General features: G+C 38.9%; 1 protein-coding gene across 14 annotated transcripts in view; it reads right to left on the bottom strand.

Moving 5' to 3' along the window:
• Positions 1-13,392, bottom strand: part of rimbp2b (RIMS binding protein 2b) — a 123,103-nt gene that overhangs the window by 33,833 nt on the left and 75,878 nt on the right. For 8 of the 14 annotated variants that reach the window (XM_073867705.1, XM_073867704.1, XM_055169164.2 and 5 more), the window contains 6 exons: positions 10,769-10,810; positions 10,258-10,468; positions 6,600-6,769; positions 4,222-4,301; positions 3,613-3,722; positions 2,526-3,431 (listed from right to left, as the gene is read on the bottom strand). In XM_073867705.1, coding sequence (XP_073723806.1) covers positions 2,526-3,431; positions 3,613-3,722; positions 4,222-4,301; positions 6,600-6,769; positions 10,258-10,468; positions 10,769-10,810 — 1,519 coding nt within the window. The remainder of the gene's footprint in view (positions 1-2,525; positions 3,432-3,612; positions 3,723-4,221; positions 4,302-6,599; positions 6,770-10,257; positions 10,469-10,768; positions 10,811-13,392) is intronic. The other 6 variants (XM_073867706.1, XM_073867709.1, XM_073867710.1 and 3 more) reach the window with 1 other exon arrangement.

A 13,392-nucleotide genomic window follows, 5' to 3' on the forward strand; every position in this document is an offset into this window, starting at 1 on the left:
CGTGTAAATGACAACACCTTTTCGTATCTGCCATGGACAATGGCTGTCACGTTTAGGATCAGAGAGAAGAAAAATCATCAAGTCTTCATCAAGCACGTCTGCTCTGCTTTTTGGCACTGCAATGAGTGTGCATACGTCTGCGAGTGTGTACGTGCGTGGGAGATGAAAAGAGCGAGGACTCCCTTTATAAGCAGATTTCCGGGCATCCCCCTCGCTCCCCCCACCCTTCCTTGCCTCCTTTCTGATTCTCTCTTTTCATCTTCACCACTCAGCTACTGCGGCAAACGCTCGGCCCATTTCCATTCATCAGGCATTCATTCAGTTCATCTGCTGTCTTTCGTCTGTTCTCCAAAGCTGGAAATGAGGCGTCATCTGGGTCCTTGGGGAAAAGCTTCAAGATGAGAAGATGCAAACTGCAACTCGGCGGATCAACATCTCGAGTAGATGTTTGCTTAATAAGTGTCGTATATAAAAAATAAAAGCAGACAGTGCACTCAGTTGATACAGTCTGTACAGTAACTTGCCACAGGATTGTTTTAATCAATGCTCCATGTGCTTGTCTAGAGCCTCTCTAGGGTAAGACGCCCATTATAGCTCAGTCTCTTAATACAGCAGGAGACTTTCTATAAATACTTTGGTGAATAGTGCACACTTTGATGTCAAGTGAAGCAATGCAGGCATAAATCCCATTTTTTGTTGAAGTATGTAAGATAAATGATTACTGTAGGTTACCAAGAATGAAAAGTGCTTACTGTACTTTTATATGGTTTGGAATATCCCACATCAGATGGTTTGACCATAACAACAAGCCTCATGTGCCTGTAGCTCAACTGGTAGAGCATTAGTAGTGCAAAGGTCATAATGATTGAAAAGATGAAAAGCTTCAAAGCACTGTAAGTCACTTTTGATAAATGCAAATAACAAATGTTTGTTTGACCTACAAAAAATTGATGCTCAAATGAAGAGCTCAGATGCAAAACTCTAAGTCTTTCTCACATGTTTTCTTGTAACTGAGCATTTTTTTTATCAGGCTCTTATTTTAGGATTAGTAATTTCACTTTAATGGCAATAAAAAGGTCATTAGTCTGTAATTGAAATGCCTTCATTTCACAAATGTCACTTTAGTCATTTCATTAGCATTTAACAAATGTGACTGTCTTTAGCTACCAAGCCCCAAGTCCCTCTTCAATGTCCTTTCTGAATAAAGGTAAAAGGCTTAAAAAATTTGGTCAATATCCTATTCAGAAACCTCTTTTAATCGAGAAAAATGTGTTGTACTGTGACATGCATGTGCCATCAATCATTCAGTTCTTCTTCCGTGCACTTAGAGGACTTTGCTGAAAAATGTTGTGGCATTTAACAGATTCTGCCAACAAAATCACATTGATTACCCACAAGAGGCCTTTATTAACTCCTTAGAGCAGTGTGGATTACTTCTGTGAGGGATGGATGCACTTTTTTGGGCTTCAAAGTCAAAAGTTGTTCCCTGATCCCTGTTTTTATGGTTATTAGCTTGGAAGACCAAGGACATTTACTAAAATAACTCCAAATGTGTTTGTATCTCGGATTGCTTGATGGTGAGTAAATCATGGGGTAATTTTGATATTTGGCTGGAGTATCCCTTTAAGAAAAAGTAAAGTGATGACTAGATCTCATATCACCTATTAAAGTGACACTTTGTAGTTTTTCAACCTTCATAATATATGAATGGCTTGTAAACGTAAGCTACGCGATTTCTTTGGCGTTTGATGAAAATAAAACCCATAAAATGATATTATATGACACATGACATGCTGGAAGGCACACTTTGTGACCTAAAGAGTTTTCTTTTCCATTGCGACAGTGCTGCGGCACTTGTGGCCTCTAGGGGCATTAGACGTGAAAAATACATGTCTAGCACCCCCTAGTGGCCAAAAAGTTACATGGTGTGCCTTTAAAGAGCACCTATTGTCCGATTCACGTTTTTAAATTTCCTTTGGTGTGTATTAGTACATGTTAACAATATGCAAAAGGTACAAACCCCAAAGTAAACAACGACGCGAGTTATCGTCCCCCTTTTCTTGGACTACAACAAACACATGGACTGTAGGCAACAATTTACTTCCTGGGATTGGTGATGTAGACAAGACCGACATTATCATAATTCTTCCCGCTTCGAACTTATAGCCTGTAAGTTAACTCCTGTTAGCAACCGAATTTCACATTTCCAGCTGATGTCAGAGATATTTCAGCCAAATACAACGTACAGATTATCTGACCAATCAGGGACACAGAGCTTTCAAATCCGTGCGTTCCAGAAAGAGAGTGAAATCTAGAGCTACAAAAATGTACGGTATGTAGAAAATAATAATATTTTAAAATAATTTTTAACCATAAACCACGCAAGCACATTGTATTATACCAAATACACAAAATAATCTTGTTTTTAGCAATAAAATAGGTGCTCTATAATGTAAAAAATGAACATGCATGCTATTGTGTACTATTGAAGGCTGTAGCTGACACTAAAGCAAATGTGAACCCACCAGCCGGTTGTGTGCAAAACTCCACCGTGACCTCCTTCTTCTCCCTCTGATCGAGAGGCAGCTGCCAGGGCATCTGATGAGGTCTGGCCACCACCCGTATCTTATAAACCGTCATGGGTTTCAGGTTGTAAAACTGGTATTTGTACCCTCCAGGCTTCACCACGTCATACTCCCCGTCGTTCAGGAAGATTGTGTGGCTGTAGTTACTGTTGCTTGGCATCCAGACGAGCTCCGCTGACGCCTGCGTGATGTTCTCCACACGGAGGTAATAGGGCGCCACCACCACGTCCTTCCCCACCAGCAGGGTGCAGCGCAGCGGATCGGAGAGTCCGCGATCCGTCACGCTCTGAACGGAGATGCGATGCGTACAGGACGTCAGGTTCAGCTTCTCAATCAAAGATTTTGTGCGACCACCAAACGGCACGCTCATGCGCACTTCCTGGTCCACCAGCACATTGTAGCCGTTGATGGGTGCCCATCCGGGCAGCACCACTGGCGGGTCCCAGCTTATGATCACGCTCTTGGCCAGCTGCTTGATCAAGGTAATGCGGCGGGGATAAGGCACAACGTCTTCTCCGATCTCATCGATGTTCACGTCCAGCGTGCCCGTGCCGTTGCTGCAGGGTCCCAGGAAGTCCATGCCCAGCCCCATGCTCATGCCCAAGCTGCTCACCCCGCTGCTGCTGCTGGTGCCAGTCCCCGTACAGGAGCCCAGGGCGTCCAGCTTCTCCGACAGCAAAGTGCTAAGCGTGCTCACGGCGCTGCTCGGCATAGAGGCGGGGCTGTGATTGAGGTAGGACGGTTCCTTGATGCGATCCAACAGAGGAACCGAAGGAAGCTCCTCATCCTGCATGAACTCCACAAAGTTGGAGGGGACAAGTCCCTGCTGTCCATCCAACAACTCCCCTGGATGACAGAGAAAAAAACAAAATACAAAACAGACAATCACACTGTTGTGGACACAACTCTTTATCCAAAATATCACAAAAGTTTTGAATACATAATGAGGGTGCACAAGACAGAACAAAAAGAAATTTGGCTTTAGTTATTTAACAGACCAAAACCAAAGCTATGAAGTGTGACATACCTTCATAAAATCCGTCCTCATCCATGGTCCCGTAAACATACAGATACTTCCCAGCCACCAGGGGGAGCTCTGCCTCAGGGTGCTCATTAGGGCCATCATAAGGATTATAACTACAGGAAGAAGACAACTTTATCATTTTGCATTAAAATGTGTTGTTTTGCATTAAATATATATTAAGGGTTGAATTAAAAGCTATTCACAGGTTGATTCACAACCTTTTCTGGTATCCTTGCACGGATATCAAGCAAAAGCTACTCAGATTTCAGGGATTATGTGGTCTTGAATCAAATTGAAAAATCAAAACAAATTACAGTATGATTAGTGTCATCGGTAAAACACTACAGCATATTTTATATATATACATTTTTGTGTGGTTTGACTATCTGTGGTATTTGACTGCAGGCCGCAGATACTGTCGATAGATTGTATTTAAGTCATTTAAAGCTAAACAGCAGACCTGTTACACTGGTTAGTGCCATGCTGCATCTAATCATTACAGTTAATGTCATGTTACAACAAATCATTACTGCTAATGACATGCTACAGCCTATTATTACAGCTAATGCTATGTTGTAACACGTTACAACAGTTGTTTAAGGGTCCACTCACTTGTAGCGAGCAACACACAATCGCACTTTGCCTGTGTATCGGGACTTAGACCTTGGAGACGAGGTGACTTCTTTGTCCATCTGGAGGAGACAGAAGAGAGGTCAATATAGTTGAATGTCAGCTTAAATATTATAGCTCACAGTATTGATGTTGAAACAGCACCGATTAGGCCAAACACCGTTAAATCAATGACAAATCTCATTTAAAAACTGGATGAATGTTTTTTCCCGTGTAAAAAAAATAATTAGGAGCAATTTCAGTGAGAAATTTGATAATGTGGGCGATTAAACCAATAACACCAGCAGATCACAGTCTGAGCAGACAGATTGGACTCCTCACACCCACACACGCGCGCATGCACAACCTGTCACTGTATACTGTAATTATTCTCATAACGCCAGACTTCTGTAGTTTACAGTATGATACACAACTAGTAGTCTGCGCAAAAGAAAAGACGCTTAATATTTAAAGCTTACTTACGTTGTAGCCCAATACATTATGTATACATGGAAGTAGAGGTCTTCACCTGTCCTCTTAGAGGATCCGACCCGAGACCCGAGCGGGTTCGGGTCTAAAAGTTTCATGTGTGCATCGGACACAGTCGGGTATAATATTAGCGGCATCGGGTCTCGGGTCATTTTAAATAGTTTTTTTGCCGAACGGACCAGAGAAGACACAAACTATCTCGCATGTGGTTGGCGGTAGGTTAACATTCATGAAGCCAGACCTGTCAATCAATTTTGAATGCACATGTTAGCGGGTACCTTGGTGTCATCGTCAGATAACAAATAAAACTATATGGAGCAGCGGGACAAATTGGTGGCTAGGCCACCGGAGCTTTTTTCTGTCTGACTGGTGCGTGTGGGGGTGCAGACTGCACACACTTCAGTGCAGTTTACATTTGGGGCTACACTGCAAAAAATGATTTTTAAGAAAAAAATCTTCAGTAAAAATATCTAAAAATTCTTAAATTAAGATGCTTTTTCTTGATGAGCAAAACGACACAAGAAAAAAAATCTAGTTTTTAGACCAAAAATATCAAATTGAAGTTATTTTGTGCATAAAACAAGCAAAAAAAATCTGCCAATGGGGTAAGCAAAAAAAATCTTGAACATTTTTCTTAAACACTAAATTCAAGAAAAATGTGCTTACCCCATTGGCAGATTTTTTTTGCTTGTTTTATGCACAAAATAACTTCAATTTGATATTTTTGGTCATAAACTAGACTTATTTTCAGCATGGAAAGTTTAAATATGGCAACACATCGATAACGCCACACTCATTGGTTCTTGCATGTTTCATGACAAAAAAAAAACATGACAATTAGTCTCGACTCAAAACACATAAGAGCAAATGAGATTTGGCGTTATCGATGTGATGGCATATTTAAATTTACCTTGATAATCTGTGGATTTTCCTATGGATATTCGATGTATCAATTATTAAAAAAGCTTAAAGTTTTAATTGCTTTCTACTGTACCACGTATCATTTTTATTTTTTTATTTCATAAGACATGTATTAACTCACAGGAGGCATTTGGATTATTTTAATGATGGATATTTGTGCGTTTCGGAGCTTTACTATGTTGACTTCAATATAAGAAGATACCATTTCACATTTTAATATAAAATTATTAGTTTATATTTAACAGAAGAAACAAAGTCATATGCATCTGCGGTGCAGAATCAACTTTTAAAGGTCACATTCTTCCTGATCCCATTTTTAAAACTTTAGTTAGTGTGTAATGTTGCTGTTAGAGCATAAATAATACCGGCAAAACTAATAAAGTTCACTGCCAGGCGATATATTTTCTTTAACAGAAGTCTCCTATCAAACAGCAAACGGCCGATTTTTTACTACAGCCCTCTACTTCCCGATTGTATGAGGTCAAAAAAAAAAGAGTTTTTGACTGAACTCCGCCCACAGGAATACTTCAGTCGCCAACTTTGGCTCAAACGGCTCTGGCTAAGCTAAGCTGCTGTTGAATGACAACACACAAAATAAACTACACAATCAAAACTCGTTACATATTTCTGAAGGAGGGACTTCATAGAAAAAGGAAGACATCAGCCCGTTATTAGGACAGTGAAAACAGCACTATACAGATAAGTAAATTGTGAGAAAAATACTGCATTTTTTTTAACACGTGAAACATGAACACAAGTTATATTGCGGACTGTAAACAACAATCAAAGCTTCAAAAACACAGAAAAAATGGGACCTTTACCGTCCATTAGAAATTGAAAATCAACCTCATTCTATTCAGCTCTTCACACATTTCACTCACAGGCTTTAAGATTTAAACTGAATATTACAGACAAAAAACTAATAAATACTTAACTTTAATAAAAAAAAAAGATTAATTTTAGGTACTCACAGCAGAGGCGATGACAGGCCGCACCTCTGAGAGAAAAGTCCGACGTGGGCTTGAGGGTGTGCTGCGAGAGAGGAAAGTGGGTTTGACAGAAAGGAGCTCTACCTTCTCCCCCTCACTCATCTGCAGAGGCTGAATGAGCTCTGAGATCTTACTCATAGGATCCTCATTACCTTCACACACACAGAAAAATAACTGAATGTTGTTTTACAGTATACACCCAATCTTCCGTCACCTCAGCACATCAAGAGAAAAATGTAAAGGATTAGGAAACGTTGCATTATAGTTTTTGATTTTCGATTTCCAAAAGGTACCATAGAAGTAAAGTGATACCAAACACTTTTTCGTTCTTCATTTGAAACATTATAGAGACAGAGCACAACGCGTCATGATCTGAAAACCACGCCCACCAGGGGAAACAATCCAACCGTCTCCATTGACTTTGTATTGCGTGAGGCTGCCTCCTTGTCATTTCGGCTTATAAAAAAAAGAATAATGCCTAAAAGCTGCTGTGTGACAAGATGTACAGCTAACAAGCCAAAAAACCCAGAAATAAGTGTTTTTATAAGCAGTCAACCCCCAAAAAACAAGCATTAGTGGATACAGGCAACTTTTCTTAGTACTACTATTATAAGAACTATGCCCACTGGAGGGAAACGTAATCGGCGATCCACTTTTGTCTCCTTAAAGGCTGGGTTTTACGGCTCGGTAGCTTATAAAACTTATTTCTGTTAGCTGTATACCCTGTCAGACAGCGTTTTTTATGCATTGTTCTGTTTTTTTGTTATAAGCCAAAAATGACAAGGAGGCAGCCTCTCTCAATACAAAGTCAATAGAGACGGTTGGATTGATCCCCCCCCCAGTAGGCGTGGTTTTAAATTATAATAAATGCGCTCTGTCTCTATACCTATTGTCAAAACCTTTTGATGAAAGAATTTCAAAATTTCAATCGCTTAATCAAATACAAAAAGGTTTGTGTTTGCATAATATATGTGTGTATAACAATATCTATATTTACATGTGTGTGTATATACACTCATCGGCCACTTTATTAGGTACACCTGTCCAACTGCACGTTAATGCAAATTTCTAATCAGCCAATCACATGGCAGCAACTCAATGCATTTAGGCATGTAGACATGGTCAAGACGTTCAAACCGAGCGTCAGAATGGGGAAGTAAGGTGATTTAAGTGACTTTGAAAGTGGCATGGTTGTTGGTGCCAGACGGGCTGGTCTGAGTATTTCAGAAACTGCTGATCTACTGGGATTTTAACGCACAACCATCTCAACGGTTTACAGAGAATGGTCCGAAAAACAGAAAATATCCACTGAGCGGCAGTTCTGTGGCCTTGTTGATGCCAGAGGTCAGAGGAGAATGGCCAGCCTGGTTCGAGCTGACAAAAAGGCAACAGTAACTCATATAACCATTCGTTACAACCGAGATATACAGAAGAGCATCTCTGAACGCACAACACGTCGAACATTAAGGCGGATGGGCTACAGCAGCAGAAGACCACACTGGGTGCCACTCCTCACAGCTAAGAACAGGAAACTAAGGCTACAATTCACACAGGCTCAACAAAATTGGACAATAGAAGATTGGAAAAATGTTGCCTGGTCTGATGAGTCTTGATTTCTGCTGCGACATTCGGATGGTAGAGTCAGAATTTGGCGTCAACAACATGAAAGCATGGATCCATCCTGCCTTGTATCAACGGTACAGGCTGGTGGTGGTGGTGTAATGGTGTGGGGGATATTTTCTTGGCACACTTTGGGCCCATTAGTACCAATTGAGCATTGTATTGTATTGTATTGTTTCTGACCATGTTCATCCCTTTATGACCACAGTGTACCCATCCTCTGATGGCTACTTCCAGCAGGATAATGCACCATGTCATAAAGCACAAATCATCTCAGACTGGTTTCTTGAACATGACAATGAGTTCACTGTACTATGTGGCCTCCACAGACACCAGATCTCAACTCAATGGAGCATCTTTGGGATGTAGTGGAACGGGAGCTTCGTACCCTGGATGTGCAGCTGACAAATCTGCAGCAACTGCGTGATGTTATCATGTCATTATGGACCAAAATCTTTGAGGAATGTTTCCAGTACCTTGTTGAATCTGTGCCACGAAGGATTAAGGCAGTTCTAACAGGTCCAACCCAGTATTAGTAAGGTGTACCTAATAAAATGGTCGGTGAGTGTGTATATATGAAGAGTTTCGTTGCAAAACGAGATAAATCAATTTTTTTACATTTTTGTCAAAACATGTTTATTATTATGTTATCATGTTATTATTTTGTTTTATGGTGCTACTTTGTATTTTTTAAGTTATGAAGGTTTAAATCAAAACAAACCAACTGCAGTTGCATTAAAATTAATTGGAATGCACAACCAAAAAACGAGATTTCTATATATATATATATATATAGTAGGCCTACTGTGCAAAAGTCTTAGGCCACCATCACCAGCTTTGTTGTTTTTATCAAAGTTTTAATGTCCATCCATATTTATTTTCACTCTTTTTTAATATACAAACAAAAATACAGGAAATATGTACACAAAATTAAAACAATTTTCAGGACTAAATGTCTTCTTCAGAGATCAGTCAGTATTTAATGTGGCCTCTCTTGGCACGAAACACATCTTGAGCTTTTTTGAGGAGACTGAAGTCCTGAAGTAAATAAGAAATCAGGATTTAATTTCATTTAGGTTAAAGAGATCCTGCAGTTGCCTGCTATTGCTCAAGTGGAATGGGAGTTTACCCTAAAAACTTGACACATCAGTTTACATTTTTATACAGTTTTGAATACTACTTATACCACGGGCCTGTTGAATGCTGTGTTCCGTGGGTATGCTTTAATTTCTGATAACCGCACACCTAACTTGTCAAATGTCTTAAAAATAGGCACCAGACCAATGTTTGTGGTAACCGTGGTATAAGCGGAATAATTGACTCCGGTCCTTTGAATTATTTGAAAATAATGCACACCCGCGGTGTAACGGCTTCGCGTTGTGCCGCATTGCACCTTGGGTGTGCATTATTTTTGTATAATTCAATTGCCCGTCGTCAATTATTCCTTACATACACATTTCCTGTATTTTCTGGTTTTATTCTAATAAAGAGACTGAGAAATAATTATATATGATCACTATACAATTGCAAAAACAACAAATCTAATAGTAGCATGGTGGCCTAAGACTTTTGCACAGTACTGTATTATATATATTTATACCACGGGTCTGTTGAATGCTGTGTTCTGATTGGCTGAGAAATGTTCAGTGGGTATGGATTATTTTTTAGATAACTGCACACCTAACTTGTCAAATGTCTTAAAAATAGGCGCTTCGCGTCGTGCCGCATTGCACCTTGGGTGTGCATTATTTTCTTATAATTCAATGGCCCGTCGTCAATTATTCCTTACATATATATTTATATATTGACGACTTGCCGTTGAATTATAAGAAAATAATGCACACCCAAGGTGGTAATGTGTAAACTTTTATTTTGTATGCGATTAATCATTTGACAGCACTAAAACTTACATTTTATATTTTTTTCTAATGCAATTTAAAAGTGTAGGTTTCCAGACACATTCTAGGACACACTAAAAAGTGTAAAAAATGTAAAACAGTGCTATCATCAGCATATGTACCTTTCCCTGTGGGGGCAGTGAGGCCGTTGAGGAGCTGAGAGAGGGAGAGGGGTTTGGTGGGGGAGCCGGTCGAGTCGCTCCCTGCCAGCTGACTGCTGCTTAGGATGTCTAACTTCCCAGCCTGCAACCTGAACTTCTCCAACTCTTTTGACAGCAGATTAAACTGCTCACTTTGTGACCGGCATTTTTCCTCCAATTCTCTCACTTTAGCCTAGTAAGAAAGAAAGAAAGAAAAAAAGAAAGAGCAGAAAGAAGGAAAGAAAGTTGGTATTAAGACAAATACAGTGTATTCGGGCTGTTTTCTAATAAAAACACTAAGACTCTAGTAGCAACAATGAGCATTTGAAAACTGGTAACAGCTTCTATCAAACATACACATTAAATGAAGACACCTAACTGATAAAAGCTAATGAATGAAGTCTATCACCTCTAGCAACATTTACTGTGGCTGGTAAGCACAGGACAATGACGGCAATCTACAATACTACATCTGAATAGAGGTTTCTCCTACCAAAAACTGCATTGTGCTCTTAGTGCGAAGGAAACTTCTCAGCTTGACACATAACAGAATCAAACAAACACAGAAGTCAATCTATGTTCAGCTATCATTGAACAATAAAACGTTTTCTGCTCATGATGATAGTTATGGGAAGTTAGACTACATGGAAGAGTTTACAACACATGCCAAAATAACATTAAAAGACATTAAGGCCTGATGACTTGATGAAACTCACATGAACAGCGTTTTACATCAATACTGCTTTTGAGGATCATGTGAGTTTGCATAGCTAATATGAAAAATATCACTTCAAATGATATCTTGTATATTATGTTTATGCATTGATAAAGTCACTAAACACAGGGTTCCCACACCTTATTAAACTTCAAATTCAAGGACCTTTCAAGGACTTTCCAGGTCCAATACCCTAAAATTCAAGGACTAAATGTGGGGACACATTTCAAGTGAGAGCAAGGTTACATCGTGTTACCTTTTAATATACATTGTTACAGTTCCCTTTCAAGGGAACTCGTGCTGCGTCGCTGCGGTGACACTTTGGGGACGCCTCCAGGGGTAAGTGCATCTGAATGTGTATATCAAATTCAACCAATGGTGATGCTTAACGACAAAGACAGGGTGACGCGGGAGCCAGGAAGTATATCACTATCTATAATATTGCCAAAGACGGCTTTACAGGGACGCAGCAAGTATGGCAAGGGAGACATAGCGTCTCGTTCCCTTCTCAGGGAACAACAGTTACATACGTAACCCGAGACGTTTTCATGTGTCAAACACAACTATGCAAAAAAGCATTTTGGTATGAATCAACATTCGCATACAAAATATATAATCATTAAAAGCGAACAGTTTAGCACGTGTGCTTAAAAAGTCTAGAATTTTTATGATATTATCCTACACTACACAGGGAATAATATGGATTTTCTTTTAGAAAACTTCTTGCATAAAATAGATTCAAGCACTTTCAATAACCTGTATCAATATATGTATATTTTCAAAAACTTCCAATGGCCTTAAATTTTTTCCCCCAGATTCAAACTTTTAAGGATTTCAAGGACCAGTGGGAACCCTGTAAACAGGACTTTTTGGGCAAGAAATTAAAGGTGGGCGTCATGTTATGCAATCCATCAGTCACTTAATTCGTCTGATGATTTTTGCAAACGCACATATCCGTAAAATGCTAACAGGAACCACACAAGGCAGCACTCATGCATCAGAACAGAGATGCAGTAAGGATCAGTAAGTGAATGAGAAACTCTTACATCTGAATGAAAACAGCAAAGGAACAAAAATAAATTTTGTTTTATGTGTAATGTTTCATGATCACTACCGAGGGCATATTAGTCTTCATTTATCTCATGGGTTCAGCTTATGTTTTATCAGAAAAACTGAAGTACGAGAGGATAAGAGTCTGTTTGAAAACAAAAACTGAAGATAAAACCATGGTGGAAACAAGAAATGTTTTATTTATTGTTGCTCTTTGTTTAATCCTCAAAACAAAATAAATTAATTTTTCTCACCGCCTAGCAAATAGTTTTATATTCCTCATTAAATGTTATTACATAAAGCATCTAAAAAAGACTTTATGTGCAATATTAAAAAACATTATTGTCTTGCAATTTTACTTCTAAAGTAAAATTTATTCTTGCTTAAAGGCCGTAATTTTAATTATTATATTTACGTGAAAATATACAGAAATATTGATTAGGAAAATGTTTTTGTTCTATATTATTACTACTATTCATTATCTGAAAAAAAGTGCATGTACATAAAAATATAGAGGGTATGCACATGACGTCACCTTCGGCGAAAGTGGCTGCGGTTACGCCCACTGAGTGGCAAAAGACAGAGCGTCAGCATTTGTGTACAGTGTGAAATCAGCGGAAACATGAGGAAAACGTGTCTAAATGGGAAAAAGCTGGTGTGTGATAGACTGTACTAACAGATTTAAAAAGAATTCGGAGCTATCATTTTACAGACTGCCAAAAACTCAGAAAGGAGAAGTAAATTGATTGTTCATGCCAAAGTCCACAGGTCAAGATGCTAGTGTCACTATCAAGCAGAGGTTTTACTTTCTACTTAAAAGTATTTTTCAAGTATTTGTATTTAATCAATTTTTTTCTTTGGAAAACAAACATTCCAAAGCATATTATCATAATTTTTCCTCTATTACATTTAATACATACAAGTTTTTGTTTTACATTTAATATTTAAGTACATTAACATAATTTTACTCTAGCATGAGTACACAATTTTAATGTAATTAGGAATTAAATAAATTGTAATATGCAATATTGAAGAATACACAGTATGATTTTATGCTTTAGAATGTAGTGAAGTAAAAAAATTTTCCCAAGACGAACACCCTAATAAAGCACAGATGCTTGGAAAATGTAACTAATGTAACTAAGTATTGTCCACCTCTGCTATCAAGTCCAACTAAATTCAATTTAAGCTGATAATAGTCAGTCTTTCTGGCATTTTCGCAGCAGCCGCTATGAAAACCAGCCATTTTGTTGAATGTTTGCCACTCAACAGGGTGAGTTCCGGTGTGGTCACGTGGAAAAGTGACGTCAATGCATACCTTCTATAGACCCCTTCACGGTTCACGCCAGAGG

The sequence above is a fragment of the Misgurnus anguillicaudatus genome, chromosome 5, assembly GCF_027580225.2.
Source record: "Misgurnus anguillicaudatus chromosome 5, ASM2758022v2, whole genome shotgun sequence".
Taxonomy (NCBI): Eukaryota; Metazoa; Chordata; class Actinopteri; order Cypriniformes; family Cobitidae; genus Misgurnus; species Misgurnus anguillicaudatus.